This window comes from Pavona decussata, unplaced genomic scaffold (genome assembly GCF_977016875.1).
Source record: "Pavona decussata unplaced genomic scaffold, jaPavDecu1.1 SCAFFOLD_44, whole genome shotgun sequence".
In the NCBI taxonomy this organism is placed as follows: Eukaryota; Metazoa; Cnidaria; class Anthozoa; order Scleractinia; family Agariciidae; genus Pavona; species Pavona decussata.
This window is the reverse complement of record NW_028145466.1, coordinates 1556833-1577500: the sequence shown is the minus strand read 5'-3', so window position 1 is coordinate 1577500 and position 20668 is coordinate 1556833. Positions and strand designations below refer to the sequence as shown.

The following is a 20668-nucleotide window of genomic DNA, read 5'->3' as shown; positions in this document are numbered from 1 at the left end:
GTGAAATCAAATAATGCTTGGCATATACCATATCTTAAAAATGGCTGCATTACATTTTTAGAATCATTTCAGCATATAGTGTGTGATTTGCACGCTATATGTAAGCATCGCAATCGGTGACGTTTTAGTAAGTTATATACTTACCTGTAAATTCACCTGGCAGTTTTTCGCCAGCCATAAAGGATAAAATAGAAAAAGGCGGCATGTTTTCGTACAGCCGCGAGGCCCCTTTCTCGACGCAGTCATTCAAATTTTTTCGTCCCCGTGTTTGGAATTTCTTTCCGCCGTCTGATGTTTCGCATAGCTTGGAGAAAATTCCTCTTGAAATCTAAACGAAAAGATTTTATTACTGTTAAAACGGGCTGTTAGTTTTCACAATAAATCTGAAATTCATTCTTCAATTTTTTCAATTCGTTTCAGCTTTTTATTGAAAGTTTTGAGGTTATTTCAGAAATAAATAAATAAATAGACTTTCCCTAGCTCGACATGCTCCGCCTCAGCTTGTCGTAGAATCAAAACCAGCAGTAAATTTCTGAGGATACTTTATTTTGGGAATATACAGCTAATTTCCCTTTTTTCGGTTTCAAGTTGATCGGCTTTCAATTGAGTTTCAACCTTCACTCCCCGGTCAAGTCACTGTTGTAACAGGTCTCAATGCGCATGTCTAGCGAACCGACCTTTACGTTAAAGGCTTGCTAGCGAGAACGCATCTTTCTGATACGCTCACTCGTTGCGATCACCCGCCCGGTTTGTCATCAGAGAAGTTACATCGATTCTTATTGGTCTAGAGTAAACGCTTCTCAAGTTATTTTGCAATTAAATAAAGAGCAAGAATCGAGACTCGCTTTGAAAACTACTTCTCTAGTGCCTGCCATACAGAGATTGAGCCCGCAGTGCAAGACGCAGACAAACCTGGTTTTCATTCGCCATCCAATCCCTCATCCAAAAAGGTAACACCTCATTGTTGACTAAACCAAAATAATATTTCGCGTCATGCTTAACATTCTCTTGCGCCTTTTATGTAAACTTAGAGAAATTTCTCTTGTTCGAAACAACCAATGACACTGAGCGCAGACGTAAATATCGCATGAAAAGTTACTTTTGACCCAGTGTTGACCTCTGATTGATTGATTTCAATTACAGACGCACGAACCGTACGACAGGAAAACTCACGAAACCATTGTGGTGCCCCTCAAAATCTTAGCCACCCAAAAAAGAACTGAAGAAAAAACTTTTCCCAAGTTTAAAATATCTATTACAGTCTTACAAACTGTCTCTATTACTTCCTGGACCATTCTCGACCCAACAGCCCTTTTTTCGATTTCCTTTTGGGAATTAACCATTAAAATGAATGCTTGTGAGTCGTGAATGTCACTGGACATCCGCAGAAGTTTGGGTTTTCATAGCGCGTGCATGACTTCACAAAGTTTTGCCGTTGAAAACCTTTTGAAAAATCAACGCAACAAGACGCGCAACTTTTTCCACGCATTTCGAACCAATTTCTACTGCGTACTCCTCTTACCTGTTTCTTTGCATAGAAATGCTTTCTGGATGGCTTTCTGCGGCTAAAAGCTGCTCCCATGGTTACAGTAAATCGTCTTTTCTGAACACAAACTTCTCTTCTCTTAAGAACTTAAGTCAGCGTGAAACTGAAAAATCTTCCAACATATGTGTCTTAAGTACAGGAATGCCATTGTTTAATCATAGCGCGTGCAATATGAAGTAAGGCAATGATTGGTCGAGAAAATGAAAGGATGATTTGATCACATGATGATCACGTGACCACTGACATCCCCGCTTAACTTTACTTTTAAACAGATATTTTAAATTTACAGTGAAGATAAATGAGAAAAAACAGACTTCTTTTCTCGATCCCTTACTTCTACAAAGATGGGCATCGGTGAAATTAGAGTAAAGCCGATTCAAGTGAAGATACAGTCTCTCTTGCAACTCGTTGGATGCCGAATGACTTTTACTTGTCCTATGAGATATAAGTTGTTTTATAACATATGAACCTAGTTTGATGGCCTGAGCTCCCACGGGTCTCCGGTAGCTCAGTGGTCATAGAGCATCTAGTAATCGGAAGGTCACAGGTCTGTCTACTGTGTTGGGAGAACTCGGATTTTCTTTAATTTTTCTCCGAGTATGTTGTGTCACGGATTGCATAATAATTTACTCTCATATACCCATACCTCGCTCCGCTCGCCCGGCTCGCCAATTTATCTTTTCGTCCTTTATCCCACTTGGGAGCCTGTTACCAGGTTACCCTCATAAAGAAATTTTTTGTTGCTTCATTTTTTCGGACATTAGTTTTAATTACGCGGTTTGCCTTCAGCATACCGCGTCAAGGTTTTGTTTCTCTTTCTTCCTCGAAGTTACAAATCATAATTTCTTTTGATAAAATTTATTCGTTAAACCCGAATTAAACGCTCTTCCCCTCTAGAAGGGATATCAGTTTAGTCCTCTATTGTTTCAATTTTCTGCATCAAACACGGATCAATCAGAATACATAATCTGCGCTCATATTTGTAGGTTTTAGTAGGGCCTAGCCTTCAGCGCAGTCTTTTTACGGGACTCGTATACGAGTCCGCTAAAAGGGACTACGTGGGAGGCTAGGTGCCTAGAAAGGAAGGCTTTTTTCGTTCGCGTAAAAGATCCAATCAGTCAGTCAAAATGGCCGCCAAGTGGTTCATGCTTCAGACTCTAATATGTCGTTTTAGAAAGAAAACAAACATAATGTAGCGGCAAATCGACCATTTAAACTGTGGAAATTGGATTGCACTTTGATGGACAGATCGTGGCATTTCAAAGCGAAGAGCTAGAGTAAAGGTCATCACTGGCGCCGCCGTCTTGGTTAAAAATGCTTGAGCGCTACTGGGGATCCACCTTGCTATAAAAAAGTATAATAATAATAATAATAATAATAATAATAATAATAATAATAATAATAAGAGCGTTTAATAATAATAATATTGTTATTATTACTATTATTATTATAATTATTATTATTATTATTATTATTATTATTATTATTATTATTATTATTATTATTATAAATAAAACGGTTAAAAGTTTGATCGTCGCGTCATTTTTACTTAAATACTATTTTGATTGACCGCCGGATTCTTAGTATTCCTAACAGTTTTCGCGAAATATTTGAAAAACGTGCTCCGCACTGGTTAATAATATATTTGGTTTCAAATCTGACTCTCAATTCTTTTAAATCCTTTAGGTAAGCGAAAATTGTTAGATGTAAATAAACGCTTATCTGAATAAATGTTTCATTTAGGAAAGCTTTTTTTTTGTCTGTTTTTTTCTGTGTATTTTCATTGATGAATTTTAACTAAGCTATATTTGATGGACCGGAGAATTAACTCTGCAGTGTATGATAAAGTGCTAAAGTTAACCATGAGGGGGGGGGGGGGGGAGATGGAGAGATTGTGCCTGTTGGAAGCCATACAATGAAAATGTTTTCATCGACCAAACACCCCACGTGAACGTCTTCAGGCGCCTTGGATTGTTCTGGGTGGGGTGGGGAAAAAGGTGGAAAAAAGAGTTTGACCTTCTTTGGGACAGCGGTTTCTCCGTAAAACGGTGAAGAAAAGATGGCGAAGCTACGAAACGTTGTGTGTGGTTTTCTGCAAATCAGACGGCATTATGCGCGGTAAGACGGTAATTTTCTTTCATATTCACCAATCACACTTATGCTTCTTACTTATTCCTTGCCATACTTTCAGATTGGCGGAAATCGGACGTTTCCAAGAGCCAAAGACAAGCGGAAAATATGAACCCGGACAGGTACGCATCAGCTAAACAGCAGCGCTTATAATGGAATCCCTTATAATGTATTTCTTTGTTGCTTTGATTGTATTTCTGAAGGAAAACTCTTGAAAGCATTTTGTAGTTGTGTATAACACGGTGGTTTCTGTTTCTGAGGGTAGTCCCACATGTCATGTGCAAAGAACCCCAGAGCATGTGCATTAATTAACTCCAGCAACATTTTCAAAGCTTGAATACTTAACTGAAGAACACCATATGTAGCCTCTCGTTTCCAACAACAATTTTTACGATACGCAGATACTTTAAGATACTGGGCATCATGCTACTGGAAACGATATCATGTTTAATGCTAGTTAATTGGTCAAATCTCTCCTCTCATATCCTCTGCCCCCCTGCTGGGCAATCACAGGTTTTCCCTTTCTGGCACATTGAGTTGGGGATTTGAGCAGTGAACTTCCCTCTGCATAGACTGTTTACAGTCCCCCTATTTTTCCGTGGGATTCTCGAGACCGGTATGCTTCGATGGAGCTGCCGCCATCTTGGTTTGTAAAAGCGGGCGCGATCTGGGAAGACTGTCTAAACTACCGAGGGGAGGGGAGTGGAGTTTGGAGGTGGCGGGAAAAATAGGGAGACTGTAACAGCTTCTCACTGTCTCGTGTTCGAGGGGCGTGCCGAGACTTTGTCGCCTCGACAAATTGAATCAAACAAAAAATATACTCCCCAGAGATAAACATGTCAAATTGAAGGAAATACGATAGTACTGTTTCTGTACCATTTCGAAACAAAGTACAGTTGAGAAATAAAATGAAGTTGCGAAAGTCTTTCGAGTGTAGGCTTGAAAATACAGTACAGTACATCAGCTATTTGCAAAGTGAATTTCAATACAAGCGGAACACATGCAGTGAAGCAAACAGCGAAACCTTCAGATACATGCCGCATATTTTGTAACATTTATTTTAAAATAGCAGTCGGCGATTCGGGAAGAAAAACAAGTACATTTCCACAAAAAATTTGTTTAAGATCCCGGAAAGAGCTGGAGTTGCCAGCATTCCTCTAGCCGATCTTTTTAAAGCACATCGATCTTGGAGTTGAAGTGGATCCACAAGATGGGAAATCTTCACGTCTTTGCAAAAGCGCTTGCAAGGAAAGCCACGATCAGCAACGTTTCAAGCGCTTTGTGTGTGTTGTTTCGCCCCAGAGAATTGTTTAAAAAAGTCGTCCCTACAGTTCGCCATCTACTTCAAAGCAGTCCAAAGAGACGGAAAACTGCAGTCTGCTGCCTGCCAAACATCCGCTGATTTTCAACTATCAGACCTCCGAGCCGACGAGACAAACGATAAAAATCAAAACATTCCCCACGATCTTCACATTACACGCCAGCCGTATCCCCTTTTAGAACCGGTGGTGAAAGATACGTCAGTCATGCTGTCAACGCTTCAGAACTACTATTGTCTAATTGACCAATGAGGTGTTGCCGTTGCTGGTGCAACGGGCCTTTGGAACGCGAGACGGTGAGAAGCTGTTACAGTCCCTCTATTTTTTCGCTTCCCATCCCCAACTATACTAACACCCACTCCCGCTCCCCTCGGTAGTTTAGACATTCTCCCCAGATCGCGCTCGCTTTTACAAACCAAGATGGCGGCGGTTCCATCGAAGCATACCGGTCTCGAGAATCCCACGGAAAAATAGGGGGACTGTGAACAGTCTACCCTCTGCAGGTAGTTTTACGGAGAGAAGAAGGGGATAGTGCCCAGACTGAGTGTTGTATTGAAGAGAGTGGTAAATTTTTGATGGTTTTTAAATGGGAAATACCATTACAGAAAAGGTTGGAACTTTCAGGGGGAGGGGAGGTGGGTATTCCCAAAGGACCAAAAAAAAAAAAGGAAATCCGTGCAAAAATATCCCTGTATTATAGGCACCACCCATAGGAAACCTGAGTATCCTGAAATGCACACAACATATACGCAGTAACAGAAGTAAACACTGTCCTTAAATGGGGGATTTGAGAGGTGAACTTCCCTGGAGGGGGAGATTTGACCAAGAGAGGGAGTAGTCTCCCTCGCATCTGTTCTGTGTCTCGTCATGCTTCCCCTCAAACGGCTCCTCACATTCGAACCACATTCCTTTCCTGATTTTAGCCAATCACAGCTACATGTACAGTTCCATTTTCTGGAACTGCCTTGCGCCAAATTATCTCTTGACGACTGGCCCAATCATAGCCCGTGTTTTATCGTCAGATAGATTGATAAGAATCACGTTAAAATGGGGTTCACATCAGGGCTGTCATTAGGGGCCGTAACCCGTAACACCTGTTACGGCTGAGCTCAGTCGATGTTACGGCTGATGGTTGCGGCGGCGTAAAATAATAATAAGCACGTTCACGGAACAAGATAAATTGAAATTTATTTATAAACATTTACCTTAATTTTAAAATAAATATAATTGTTGCTTTGCGTCTTCTGTGTCCTTGATGCTAGACATGTTTCAGCACAAACCAAACCTCCCTTCAAAAACCCTCGGATAAAATCTCCTATTTACAATGTTCCCGACGCCATTTTCAGCAGCAAAACTCATTATGCAATGCGCGGTGCTTACTTTGAATTGGATTCCGCTGACCAACTTTCGCGGTGTGGAGGTCTGTACTAGAGCAGAGCTAAGCTCTGATTGTGAAAGTGAAGATGACTAATCTTTTATGGTCAGAGACTCAGCTTCAAATGCATATGTTCAAACAATTGACACTAACACGCTGAAAACTGTTGAAGAAATTTAAAACTTCTTTTGTCTCTGTAAAGCCTATAAATATATTACCGGGAATTAAAAGCAGAATGTTTAATTTACACCAGTGACTGCAGATACAGCAAAAAGGACCAATCGTGAAGTTTGTAAGACAAAGCACTTAGATCATGTATTTCACGTTTTTCGCAGCAGTGCATATGTTTTTTACTTCTTTCATCTAGCATTACTTTATGGTTGAGAGAATAAAAAATTCGTGCCCCAGAGTGCAGGAAAATGCATTTCCGGGAACCCAATTTTAGAAATTTTCTGGGGGGGCATGCCCCCAGACCCCCCTAGAAGCTCAGGGCCAGAGGGCCTGAGGATGTTACAGGTGACATCTTCCATGTTATGCCTGCTTCAAAACTTCATGACAGCCCTGCACATACCTGTGCGACTCCCACTGTACAACTTTTATGTTGAAAGAAGCTTTATCAGTTTTGCTTTTACAAGCGTCTCTTAAAGCGATTTTCCTTTTGTATAAGAGATTCTTTCCACCCTTTTGATAAAAACGTGATGCGACAGCTCTGCTTAATGGTGTTTGTCTTGATCGAGAGGGGGAATTCTCAAATATACTGAATGGAGGTTTTTTAAATGACATTGCGGGACATTACATCTTAAAGAAAAATATACATGTATATTACAGCTGTATTAGGAGAATTAGATAGTTGTCACTAAAAAGGATAAAAGGTTCACCTGACTGGAGAGAAAGACTTTCTTAGTAAACTATCTCTCTAAATTTGAAACAAGATTTGCCTGATGGGCATAGAGTTTATAACAATAGTACAATAATTTAGGCTTTTTAATTTAGAAAGCTTTCCATCATTTTATCAGAATTGAACAGCCAGAACGATAATGGATTGTGCCATTCTGAGGAGCAGGTTATACAAATTCTTTAAAATTTTCCATTCCGGAAATTTTTGGTGCCATGCTGAAGAAATTGGAAGAGCATTCATATGACCAGTCCTTCAAATTAATATTTTATTGGCGAATTCCATCGGTGAAATGACTGGTCTGGCCGTCCAGTTGTGACAAATGGAAAGCACCCTTAAACAGCCCTTTTATTTTTTCCACAGCTCTTTCTTCACAGAATATTTGGCTACAGGGGAGTAATACTTTTCACCTGGACAGCAAGAGTGTATGACCGTGATAAAGAAACAAGAGAAAACGAAAAGTGAGTTATCAGTGGTTACAGGAGGTTGCTGCCCTGGTGCAATGCCCAGTGGTACATGGGTGGCTTAAAATGCCTTCCCTTTAGAAGGCAAATTAAATTTTGGAAATTACAAAGCTTAGAGTTGACTCAACGAAAAAATTGAAGGGACACTGATACCAAGTGTCACGAGCACATGAATGAATAATTTAACGAACTGCAGGCAGGCTTTAAGCGTGCCATTTCATACATGTATGTACTCTGTCTCGTAGATTAAGGAATTGCTTCAGTCTATAATGACACAGTAAGTTCAAATCTTAGCTCTTATTTTAATAGATCCTTTGAAGAGAATGGATCTTTCAATCCTGGCAAGGAGATCAAGGCTGAAACACAGACTTATTATCAAGCACTGATTGATAACAGAGATTCCCCATTTATTGTAAGTAAAGAAATTACTTCTGATATCTTGAATTCCAATAGAAGAGAAAATGGCACATATTGCTGTTGAGGTGTACAAGGCACTGTGAGACTAAGGTCCTTAATTTAAGCAGTCGGTATGCCATGATTCCTGAAGGGTGAGTATTATTTTAAGCATGGTACCTCCTTTAAATACTGCACAAGTGTCTGTGCATCTTGGAATGGTGTGAGGATCTATGATTTCTTTTCAAAATATAGTGACCAATAATTTAAAAGTATTTTTAAAGCAGATCTAAGCAAACATTATTGAAATCCAAAGAGAAAATTTGCGGTAAAACTTTTTAGAAATTGTTGTAGATTAATTATCTCTGAAAAGATACCTCGTTTTACCAAACTTTCTTTTTGGATTTCAATATCCCATGCTTAGATCTCTTTTGCTGCATAATTATTAACTGTGCAAAAATACCTCTGTCAGTGGGTATTAGGAAGCACTGCCCATTTACATGTTTACCGTAATTGTATTGCAGTTTTTCTTCCTTCCACCCTCTTCTGTTCCTAAGTTACACTGGCATTAGTAACTCAACAGTACTGTTAAATTAATAACGGAAGCTGGCTCCACAATAAAAGTTCATGACTAGCTGGTTATGAACTAAAGAAAATATTGTATGCCTGTTGTTGTTTTGTCACTCTTCTACTCCGGATTGTCAGTTACATGTACCTTTGCTGTAGTTACGAAGCTGTACCTGCCATGATCTTATTAATTTTACTCATGATCAGTTGTCACTAGTTTCAAATGACAGCCCAGCATTTCTCAAACTCCCGAAATGATTTTGGAGCTAAAACAAAACTATTTTACATGCACAAAATTCATTAGCAAAAGTTCAGTTTTTGAATAATGTTATAATTTTTGAAAGCAAAAACATTTGATGTTTTTCAAGATTGAGAAACATATTGAGTTTAAGTTTGTATGCCAAAACAACCAGTAATCTTTAGAAAAAGGGATATGAAATACTCTTTGGGCCCAAAACCTCTGTGAGAGCTTTGACAAATGCACGCCTGGGCTCAAAGTTGATAAACTCTGGCAAAGTGCTCCAGACATGCAATGCAGCACTCACCGTTTAACTCACTAAAAGTTTTACATTCTATATATTAATTATTTCAGAGAGCTCAACCAGAGATTGTAACATTTCTTGGATATGATAGTGACACTGCACTTTACTCAATTCCAGGTAAGTAGATCAATTTTTTAACATTGCTGTAAAGTTCCCATCCTCGGAGACCCATTGCCAGAGGCAGAAAGTCCGGTGGAAGGGATTTTTGTGGGCAAAAGTTTATTGTAAGAACGGAAGAGCCCCTGGGCAATTACTTTTACCAAACCAGTTCCAGAAGCATTTGAATTCCCCGCTTTTGATTGGCCAGAAATCTGTGCACAATGGTAATAAATAACTGTGTTCCCAACCAGCCAATAACAACGAGTTTACACAACAGGACAGCAGACGAAAGGGGATAGCAAAATAATGTATGACTTTGGGCAGGGCTAGACTGGCATTTCCACCTTGGTATTTAATCAAGATAAACAAGTCTATCATATATGTAAAAGTTTTATTCATTGTTGAAATGAGGGTAATGATTATAACAAAAACATTTCTTACATTTATAGAAAGAGTTGTCAGGTGCTAAATTGTTTGTTTTTCATGTTTTTAGGGCTGGATTACATCTCCCAGGAGGATGTGCTTCCATACATGGTTTCAGATGCATTTTCTCGCCCAATCCATCATGAACTTTTTGATAAATTCTTGCATGCCGAGCCTGGAAGAGGTAAATAAATATTAGTTCTAGCAGTTACTTGGTGTTTAATTTGCATGATGAGGAAGTGGGTTGAATAGGAAAAACTTAGCATCTGGCAGGATTTTCAGCCTCAAACCTTCCCTCTACTGTTGACAGGTTCTAGGATTCTCCAAAAACGTAAGTTAATTCATTTCAATCGCATTCTTGTCACACAAATCTTAAGCAATTTACAGTCCTTTACCAAGGTCCCAAAATCTGCAACTCTCTCTCAATATCAGTTACTTCTTCATCTAGTTTTTTCGCCTTTAAGAAAAAAATCTTGCTGTTTTTATGTATAAAATCATCAATTGACCAAGCCGCACTTACGCAGTACCATATTTTTATCTATTAATGACAGCTGAGGTGGCATCTCTTATAAGCTTGGTGGTTTCTTGAGGTCTCCTCGCCATTATTGTAAATTGAATTAATTCTTTTTTTTAGTAATGCAAATAAATGATGATGATGAAAGAGCGTCAACGAATTTGCGTCCAAATAACTTATGTACTGAAGACACAATTAAAATAATTATGAAAATTATTAATTATTAAAACAATTAATAAATTATTAACATTATTAATAATTAATTAATTTTAATTATTAATTTTAAATAATTAATTTAAATTAGTAATAAATTATTATTTATTATTAAATAATTTAGTGTTCAATTTGCATGATGAGGAAGTGGGTTGAATAGGAAAACTTTTATGCAGAAATGCTAACTTGTTCATTTACAGTTCCATCCTTTACCCCTCGTGAGGCACTCCAGTCATGGCAGGACAAGAACCACAAGTGGCTGGAATTAACTGATGTCCACAGGGAAACAACTTCAAATATAAGGGTTACTGTCATGCCATTCTATATGGGATCAAAGGTACTGTATATAATTATGTACCTGACTGTTGCAACAAAAGAAATATCTTTGCTCAGAATTCATTTCACTTGTTCTTTGAAGCAGTTCTGTATTACATTTTGCTAGTCAAATAACTTCTTCTTTTGAAAGGATCTCTTCAAATTTCAGGGGCAATATAATGTCATGGAGATCTTCCTCTTATTATTGTTATAAATTTGTTTTACCCTAAGCTTCCTCATACATATTTTGCTTTTAAACCTCCGAGGTGACGATATCTAGTGAATTTTATAGTCCAGATCAAATTTTAAAGGCCGGGCCAAACGAGAGCCGATAGTAAACTATAGTTGCCGATAGTTGAACCTCTCGCTCTTGTTTGCACCTAACTATCGGCCACTATCGGCTATTATCGGGCGCTGTCATCGAGTTTGAACATGCTCAAATTTTTGTCGATAGTCGCCGATAGTTTTGTCTCATTTGGCACCCCGCTCGATAGTGGCCGATAGTTCAACTATCAGCCACTATCGTTTACTATCGGCTCTCGTCTGGCCCGGCCTTAAGGGCCCAGATCATAACTGATAGTCCCCCTTAATACCCCCATGAAAACACCCTTGCAAAGAAACATCCATTCCAAGCATCAATTTTTTTGGAACATCCTTGCACAATAAAAAATGTGGTATTAGATTGCAATCAGTTAATTTTAATTTCAGTTTAGTTAATTTATCGAGGTAGTGTGCATTTATTCAAGAACAGTTTAATAGCGTTTATGTTCTCTGCTGTAATGTATCTAATACAGTAATACAGCTCGCCTCGCTTTAGTATCCTGTGTAACTCAGAATCAAGCCAATGTTCTCAGCAATTTGCAGTATAAGTAATTTGCCGTGTAAATAATCAGATCATTGCTTTTTGTGGTTTCAGAACACTCTTCCATCACAAGACTACTGGGTGTGTATTGATGTGATTTCTTAGCTTGTTCACTATCAAATTTCTTAAGCATGATATTTGTTACAGAATACACAAAGGTCATGAATTCAAATAGGCCATTTCCAAGTCACAAAGGTCGTAGGCTCAAATATAGGCCATTTCCAAAACACAGAGGTGATGGGTTCAAATAGGCCATTTCCTTGCTTTGAACTTCATTATGAAGACGAGGCTTCGTGCATAGTTTTTATTGTGAACATATTTCAGGTGATTTCATTGATATGCAACGTAACTAATTCACGAAAAACTTCCCAATTTTAATGTGGCAAATGCCGAAAAATATACTTCGCCATAGGAAAGTGTTGCAGTCAACATTGCACTTTTATTACACTACAAAACAGTCGTTTGTTCTCTTAAAACTTACGGTGGGAGCCGCGAATCGCCGAACCTGGGACAAGCGAGGTCCGAAGCCCCGAATGTGTGGATTCGCGCGCGCGAGCCTCACACCCAGGCGTGAGTCAACCGCGGTCAAAACGTAAAAAAATAAAAAATGAAAAGTCCTTTAAAGATAACTAAAGGTTTTTACTTTGAAGCGAAGATGATAACAAACGTATCACAGGTTTAGGGGGTTATTTTCTAAAGAAACTGCGGTGCTGCATCGGTGGGGAGTAGAAACGAATGTTTGGTTTATCAAGAGAGTTGATAACTAAAGGTAAATTGGCCACCGTAAAGAGATTTGAGTGCTGACGTTTCGAAGGGCTAACGATCGAAACGTCAGGACTCGGATCTCTTTGCGGTGGCCAATTTCTCTTTAGTTATCACTGAACTCTGTTGATAAAACCAAACATTCGTTATCTGATCATAGGTTTGTTGTGAGTTTCCTAAATCATTTTACGATTTACCGGAAACATTTCAGGAACCATCAGGGCCGAGTTGTTCAAAGTCCGATTAAGCTAATCCTGGGTTAACGTGAACTTTGATTCGAGTATATTTACTAATCCGTAACGATTCGTCCAAAAGATTTTTGTCCCTCAGTTTTGCCTTAGACTTTTCTTTACCATTAGATTAAAATGAGCCTTTAAAACCATCTTTAATGAGCGAGTTGACCATCTCGGTTAACTTTTAATCATGGATTAGCGTTAATCGGCTTTCGAACAACCCAGCCCAGATGACTTGGTTTTTCGGATATCACACATTCTAATAGAAAACAAAGACACAGTGCCGACCGGTCTCTACATACTTCGCTTTAAAAAAAACACACACACGTAGCTTTTATAGTAAATCGTAAAATGATTTAGTAAAGTCAGAGACTCGCAAAAAACTTGTCTTTGACCTCTCAAAGTAAAAACTTTATCTTTAACTGACTTTTCTTATTTTTTTTTCGTCTGACCGAGGTTAAAAGCGTGTAAGGTCTCGATCTCTCCCCAGTCTCATTTTTCATTTCTTCGCTCGGACATCGAAGACCGTGCGTTAGTACGGCGGACCGACGCAAAAAAGTCGGATTGTTTACAGTCTATACCTTCATGTAAAGGGAGGGGTTCACGGTTCTGCGCATGTCCATTAATCAAACAGCCTTTGCTCGCTTTGACCCAAGCCTGTTTAATTTAATTCGTTGTTTATGAACCATTCGGAAGGGAATAGGTAACTCGGGTGGTAAATTTTTTCATATGATTTCGTTTTTTCGGATGCAAATAACTGTAAACACATCAACCATGGAATAAATCCTACGGATCAACGCATAATTCAATATCGACAATATGAATACAATCCACTAGCATTTTCTGTGAATTTTGGTCATCAGTCATTTTGCTTGGACTAATTATAGAATGTGATTACTGAAGTACGCGTGAGAGGGATTTTTAAGGCCATAAAGTGGATAAGAAAGAGAAAAAAGCATTGAGATTCATGCACATGCGCTGAAATGTGAACCCCTCCGTTTAAAGCTCATAGGCTCATATTATTGGATAACGTGGATAAGGTAAAAAGTTGAGACAACATTTATCAAAAAATAAGTTGGCTTTGAAAGAATAAACATTTATTTCTTTTTCCTTTTTTCCTCTCAGTGGCGTTACTGCATCAGAATTGAAAATCTTGGCCAGGAGACGGTACAGCTACGCGAAAGACACTGGAGAATATTCAGTCTATCTGGCACTCTTGAGACTGTCAGGGGGAGGGGTGTGGTTGGGCAGGTAAGACTTTGGGGAGTAGCAAGGGGTATTGCTTGGTGAAACGTCAATCTTACCCACCACTCTCTCTTGTGATTCTTAGGAGCCTGTCCTATCGCCTCAGCAGCCTGCTTTCCAGTACACCAGTCACGTGTCATTACAAGCGCCCAGCGGCAATATGTGGTAAGTATTCAGCCACGCAACCTGGCGCCCGTTTCTCAAGACACCCAAAGGGTTTTTAGACCCGAAAAGTATTCTTCATTTTTGTTTTGTATCGAGTGATAATTAATTTTTCTTGTAATGTTGGTCCTTTCATTTTTAAAGGTTTTCAGTGCTTATCTTCGAAATTATACCGTATATTTGAATTGATTGAAGAATATACTCGTAATAATCGAAGATTAGGGAGTGCGTTCGATGATCTCGATCCAAAGCTCTCTCTCCGTTGCCAAGTTGGTGATGACGTCGTCCGCCTCTGCAAAATCTGCAGGGGATGCCAGATACGCTTCCCAAGATCCATTCATTCGTTGATTGTCCCATACAATCTCGACTCCAAATGCAATAAGGAGTGCGTTCTTTCTACGTCGAACGCAATTATTATTTGTTTTGGTTTAGTTTTTTGTTCGTTTTGTTTGTCGTTGTTTCTGGTTTTGTTGCAAAACATATGTTTGTCGTAGTGCTAAACACTGTGAAACATTTTTTCCCCCCAAAAAATGTCTTCACAACTTTTGCTAGTTTAGCCATGCGCCAAAACTCAGGGTTTGCAACTTCCTGTCTCACAAATCTTCATACCTACGGACATGGTCATACAGCCAGCAAAACAAGGACATTTTACGATCACATTATTGTCTCCACAAACTCCAAACCAACAGAATTCCTATACAAGGACTGCATTGAAAGCGATTTTTGTCCCCCAAAAATTGTCCAATTATTGTTTCCGCTAAGGTGAATTGTACCCTAATGTTGGGGCAAAGCACCTTGAAAGTTCCAATCTCAGGTTTGGGGGAAATCGATAGGGGGCGAGATGACCAAAAGAGCTTACTGGGTTTTTTTGTATATTCTCCAGGGGTAAATTTCGATTCGAGCGATCAGATGGCAGTACATTTGAAGCGCCAATTCCTCCATTTGCACTGGATAGCAGAGAAGAAGACACGCCAAATTCTACAGGAACAACAACAACATGAGCAGGAATGCTGACTTATTTAAATCATTTTTATTAATTGTGTGCATCTTATATTTTGTAACTGTCACCGCCGCGTTGTAGCCAAACGAAAGGGTTTGCTGCTACGATAAATGGATCTAAATTACAAAAAGATAGTTTATAGCAGAATGCTAAGCGTCTGGCTAAATTAGTAAACACTGTTCCGCAAACAATGTTTCTACTTAAGTGGCTAAACGGAGAAACATATTTTGGAAACGAAATGTGTGTCCTATGAATTCATTTTGATTGGAAAACACTTTTTGTAGTTTGTTTTTATGTCAGTATTTGTTTCCAAGAAACCATTCTTGTCCCCAGAGCCCCGTGTTTTTTTAGCCGACCAAGTAAATCGTAGGCACTGGGTACGAGGATGCCAGAAAGCAATTTTTTCTTCCGAAACTTGTTTTGCACGTGCAAGAACAGAAAAACTATAACGTTTCCTAATTTAGCCAGGCCCTAGTAATTACACGATAGAGGATGCAGCTAGGATATCAGCTGGAAAACCTAGTGAAGTTGTTTATTTAAGCATATTACGAACGGCTACGGCAAACAAAGAGACATTGCTTGGAAACCATTTTCAGAATTAGAATTATAAGGTTCCGTTCAATCATCATTTGTTGTGGACTGATAATGCTACTGAATTTAAATTTAAACAGAAATATTTCTTCCATACAAAGATTGCCTGAATGCACACTGAAAACTGTGGAAACTTTCTGGAAACAAGTTTCTGCGGCACCGTTTTTGTTTGATTCCACTGGCATTTAGATCTGTGCTTAATTTCCTTGTCCAGCTGTCATTTCCAGATATGTCGGAGAAATGTTTTTTCAACCACGTTCCCAGGACCCTGGGAGCAAACTTGATTTTTTGTTTGTTTGTCAAGGTTTCAAAGCCCTAAATATATATTTTTTTGTGCGTTTATTTGTTCGTTTGTCAGGGCATTATTGTGCTCTGATGGATTTAGTTATCGATTGATATTTTGCGAGCAAATGTAAAAATTGTGAATACAATGTATAATATTCTAATACAGAGAACCTATCTTTTAAAAGGTAGTGACTGTTCATAAACGATTTTGCATAGCCAAATAAAAATATCATACAAACAAGTTTTTTGACACGTTTTGACTGTAGTTTTGGTTATGTCGAAATAAATCCTCGTAAGGCCGTATTAAGGGCATCCCAGGGTTCGTACGGGTCATGGAAAACATGGAATTTTAGAATTTTATTTGGCCGGGCCTGGAAAGTCATGGAATTTAGGTGTGCGTCATCGAAAGTCATGGAAAATGAAAAAGTACAAAATAAATTGTGTTTTTTTGCGAAGAAAATTGTAAAATCATACCCAAAATGAAAGATAATTTCCAAGATAATGGTCAAATTTAGGTCATGGAAAACTTGGGGAAGTCATGGAAAAGGTCATGGAAAGTCATGGAATTTCAAAAGCTCAAAAGAGTACGAACCCTGGCATTCGAAAAGATGTCTGCCATATTGCAGCCAAAGATGGAATTTCACAATACTAAATTTCCCAAAACTTGTCAAAACCTACTGGAATAAATAAACGAACGTTGCAATTGCACAAAATAAAGTATTAGCCATCTCCGAAAGGCCGACTGAGGCATGAAGTTTTGTTCAGGTTTGTCTACTTAATTCTTGCGACAAGTATGGAAAGACACAGGATGAATGAAGATACCGATATGAATCTAAAATAATGGAACAAACTAAAGATGCGTTCGCATGATCCTTCTCTGGAATAGGAATACATAAAATGATGACAAGTAATCCATCATAGATGGTTTTTGGAGTTACTGGAGTACAAATCGCTCGTATATTTGTTTGATTTTTGACTATGCGAGGAAAGCAGATCTTAGCAAGGGCTATTGAAATCCAAAAAGAAAATTGGGGTTAACCGCACATTTTTTAGAGATAATTAAGCAACAATACTCCAAAAAAGGACTAAAAAAACAAAGCAATATAATGTATGGCGTTTTCTTTCCAAATTGAAGCTTTATTATCTCTGAAAAATGCATGGTTCCTCCGGCCAATTTTCGCTTTGGATACCAAGGACACTTGCTAAGTTCTGCTTTCTCCGCATAGTTTTAAACCGCGCAAAAATATCCCTGTATTACTAGGCACCACCTATAGGAAACCCGAGTATCTCGAGATGCGCAGAACGTATGCCCAGTAACAAAAGTAGGCACCGTCCTTAACTTATCATGTGTTAGCGAAAGAGAGTTAGAGAGTGGGGCCCTCGAAACGAGGTTTCATCTCGATCTTTACTATTTATTTAAGCGGTTTTCAGTTCATCGAGAACACTCCTGAAAAATTCAGAACAAACAAGTACAAGTTAATAGCGCCATAAGGGCAAATCACGACTGATCGGTAGTCTGACTTTTGATTGGTTGAGAAATGTGCGCCTAAGGCAAAATGCCATTTTTTTCCAGATCCAAGACTACAAACTCAGTGTCCATATATGATATACCATTTTAAAGCTACAGTTGAGGGTATTTCGTAACTGATATAACTATTTATTACACCCATTTTGAAATTACTGGTGATCCATGCAATCTGATTGGCTCTCAACAGTGCGATTTATTCCCAAATTGCACCATTTTTTGCTCAAGTCAAGTCGGAGGAACTTTTGCTCTTCTATTTGACTTGTATTAGGCCTGTCACTGACGCATGCCCTGTTTATCATCATAGCCTCCCGCAATACCTTTCAGTAGATCTTGAGAGATGTCAAAGGCGAGCTTTGCGTATTATCTATCCAGATTGTTCGTACAATGAGGCGCTTCTTTTGACTGGTCTAGTTCCCTTACACAACCGCCGCGAGTTCTTATGTGATAAGCTTTTTAATTCCATCCTGTCTAATCTCTTGCACAAGCTGTATAGCTTACTGCATCCCAAGAATGAGTGCGAAGTCAATTTAAGGAGTCAGCACTCTTTGCGCCTCCACACCATTCGTACTTGAAATAGTTTTATCTATCACTATGTCCATAAAGCAATGATGTAATATTGTTTTCTCTTAATTATATATTTTTGTCCTTTTATATTAGTTCTTCTTAGCCATGTATTTTATTGTAGTATATATTTTATTGTAAATCAAACGTAATTCAGCCTGTGGCTGCAAGGTTCTTGATAATAAACTATCTATCTCTAAATCGCATCCTTTCTTTAGCCCATCAAAATGGAAATGAAGTAACGAAAATAGAATATCAGTCATATTGACAATGATACTCTGTGATTTCAAAATAGGTGTAATAAAGTGGTCATTGAACTTGTGATTTCAAAACAAACTTGCACTGCGCGCTCGTTCGATTTTGAAATCACGAGTATGATTTCAGACCAAATTGCACTCCACTCAGTTCAATTACCATTATAAATTTAAAAAGCTATGGGTTTGAGAGAAATGGGGTTCGGCAGTGCGACGCGCCTTAGCGTGGCCACCCAACAAACTGTTTTTACAAGTTAGCCAATCAGGATACGCGAATTTGATTAACGGTCACGCCTCCTTGCAAAGTCTAACAGGCAAGTGACGCAACAACGAATTATTGAAAACATGTCGTTTTGTACATTATGGCTAACTTTAAAAAAAAAAAGTTTATTGGGTGGCCACGGTAAGGCGCGTCGCACTGTAAAACTCAAAATCTTTGGTCCCAATCCTTGTGTGTATTAGGTATACCTCTAAAATACAGATTTGTACTAACAGTAGTACTCAACATGTTCATTAATGGAGAGATGTCTTAAAACCCACAATTCCAGGGCAAAAAAGTTGAAAAGGTTTGGGGTGGTCAATCATATCACATATCAGAGGGGGTTACGCTTTCCGATCCTTTTAATGAGATCTTCACAGGACCATCTTGATGTCAAAAATTCATAGAAATCCGTCAAATAAAGACAGAGTTTAAGATGGCATTATGTGCCAATTATCCAATCAGAGAGCGTATGAAAGCAAACTAAAGCGAAGCGCACTCGAGAATTCCTCATTTCGGCGAAGTACAATCGAAAATACAGTCCGAACCGCTGTCAAGTGGGCCATGAAAACTTTTAAGTTTTGATGGTTTTTTGCCTTCATTTTGTCAATGTCCCATTAGAATTATCTTACTTCAAAGCTTTGCTTTAAATTATGTTAACATCCATTTATCCGGTCGAGACCTTATAACATGAACTGTGTAAACGTGCTGAGTGGCATGTATTCTTATCAAGGAACTTCCAAGAACTCTCCATTGGTGTCACTCAAAAATACGGCATGAGACGTTGCACACTATAATTTTAAACGTGCCAGTTTGTGCCGTTGTCAAACTGTATTTATTTTCTATTAATGTATTCTTAACATGTACTCTTAGCAAGGAACTTTCAAGAACTCTCTAGCGATGTCACACAAAAATACGTCATGAGGTGTAGCATACTATTCGATACTATGGTTTTAAACGGTCTTTGTGCAGTTGTGGAACTGTTTCCCGCATTTTCTGAATTGTTCTTCGATGGGTTCCGGCGATCTTCAAGGCATAGCTACATCTAGCAGTCTCGGCCGTTTTAAACAGGCCTAAGATGGTTGTCGAATGTTTCGTTTTATCAACAGAGTTGATAACTAATTTCGCCACTACGAAGAGATTCGACCGAGTGTCGAGGTTTCGAGCGGTTTATTTTGTTGTGCAGTTTACAAGTAGAGTTCGCGATTTTCCCAATGTTAATTTTCTGCGGACTACAATCTTTCATAATCTTTATTTCGCACTAGAAACATGACTTAGAATGGTGTTAACTAGTCCGTCTGTTCGTCACTCATTTCTATCTGTTTGTAGCGTCCATTTTTTGTAGTTACTGAGACCGGCAAAACCGGAAGTCTTAAGGCTGCTTTCAGCAGAGAAAATACGCTATAAATCAACGGGCATTGAAGCAAATATGCAAGCCTCTTCAGTTATCATATATAACCAGTATGTCAACATTCATCTCTTTTAATAACGGATCTTCAAACATTCTCTGAGAGAAAATACGGAGAATCTGGTTTAATTTGACCATTTCCTAGCTTAACTGCGAACAGGCTTCCCAGGCGCTCTTCGACTGACCGGCTGCACGTGACTATTGAGAAGAACAGGACAACCAAGGGTACAAGCGAACCAAAGAAGAAATTGAAGCAAAAACATTAAACATTTTGTACATAAAGCAGTTATTTTTATCCTTCGGTACTTTATCACAGCGCCTCTTAGTATATCTTTATAATTTCAAAATCATGATTAATCTATTTCAATTCTTTACCGGCGTGAACATTCATTAAAAGTGTCCAATTATAAACCTTTCAGAAACTGGGATATTTTACTGAAGGGAATCTCTGTACGTGTACCCCCTTTTAGCAAAAATTAAATTTCAGACACCCAACGGCTTAAATGCCGAAGATTTGAATAAGAGAAACAAACAAAGGACTAAAAGATGACACTGTTTAAGTGCAGGTAGACATATTTTATTTTAATGCATAATTTTCCAAAGGAAGTGTGTTTCCTAAATTATTTTTTACTCGTCTCAGAATAAGAATTAGGTAAGAAAACCTTTCCTTTTTTCTGCTAATCAGATTTTACTAGAAAATTCGTTAAAAGTCCTGTGTCGATT

At 38.6% G+C, this 20668-nt stretch overlaps 2 protein-coding genes across 2 annotated transcripts in view; one reads left to right on the top strand and one right to left on the bottom strand.

Moving 5' to 3' along the window:
- LOC146482776 (uncharacterized) overlaps nucleotides 1-1735 on the bottom strand; it is an 8019-nt gene extending 6284 nt beyond the window's left edge. Inside the window, exons 1-2 of the mRNA XM_085106877.1 lie at nucleotides 1523-1735; nucleotides 145-328 (exon numbers count right to left, since the gene is read on the bottom strand). Of these exons, the coding sequence (XP_084963003.1) occupies nucleotides 145-328; nucleotides 1523-1582 (244 nt within the window). The 5' untranslated portion in view covers nucleotides 1583-1735. The remainder of the gene's footprint in view (nucleotides 1-144; nucleotides 329-1522) is intronic.
- A 1855-nt stretch (nucleotides 1736-3590) lies between these two features.
- Nucleotides 3591-16176, top strand: LOC146482775 (polymerase delta-interacting protein 2-like). The gene is made up of 11 exons (XM_085106875.1): nucleotides 3591-3664; nucleotides 3738-3798; nucleotides 7629-7726; nucleotides 8039-8141; nucleotides 9282-9348; nucleotides 9824-9937; nucleotides 10681-10817; nucleotides 11712-11738; nucleotides 13778-13903; nucleotides 13983-14062; nucleotides 14943-16176. The coding sequence occupies exons 1-11, from the start codon at nucleotides 3606-3608 to the stop codon at nucleotides 15058-15060; spliced, it is 990 nt and encodes a 329-aa protein (XP_084963001.1). The 5' UTR covers nucleotides 3591-3605; the 3' UTR covers nucleotides 15061-16176.
- Nucleotides 16177-20668: the final 4492 nt, after the last annotated feature.

Bases quoted from the DNA above. Each gene is read 5' to 3' on its own strand.
- LOC146482775 (XM_085106875.1), top strand. From the start codon at position 3,606: ATGGCGAAGCTACGAAACGTTGTGTGTGGTTTTCTGCAAATCAGACGG. The intron at 8,142-9,281 runs GTAAGTAAAGAA...TAATTATTTCAG, and splicing joins ACAGAGATTCCCCATTTATT to AGAGCTCAACCAGAGATTGT. The intron at 9,349-9,823 runs GTAAGTAGATCA...TCATGTTTTTAG, and splicing joins TGCACTTTACTCAATTCCAG to GGCTGGATTACATCTCCCAG.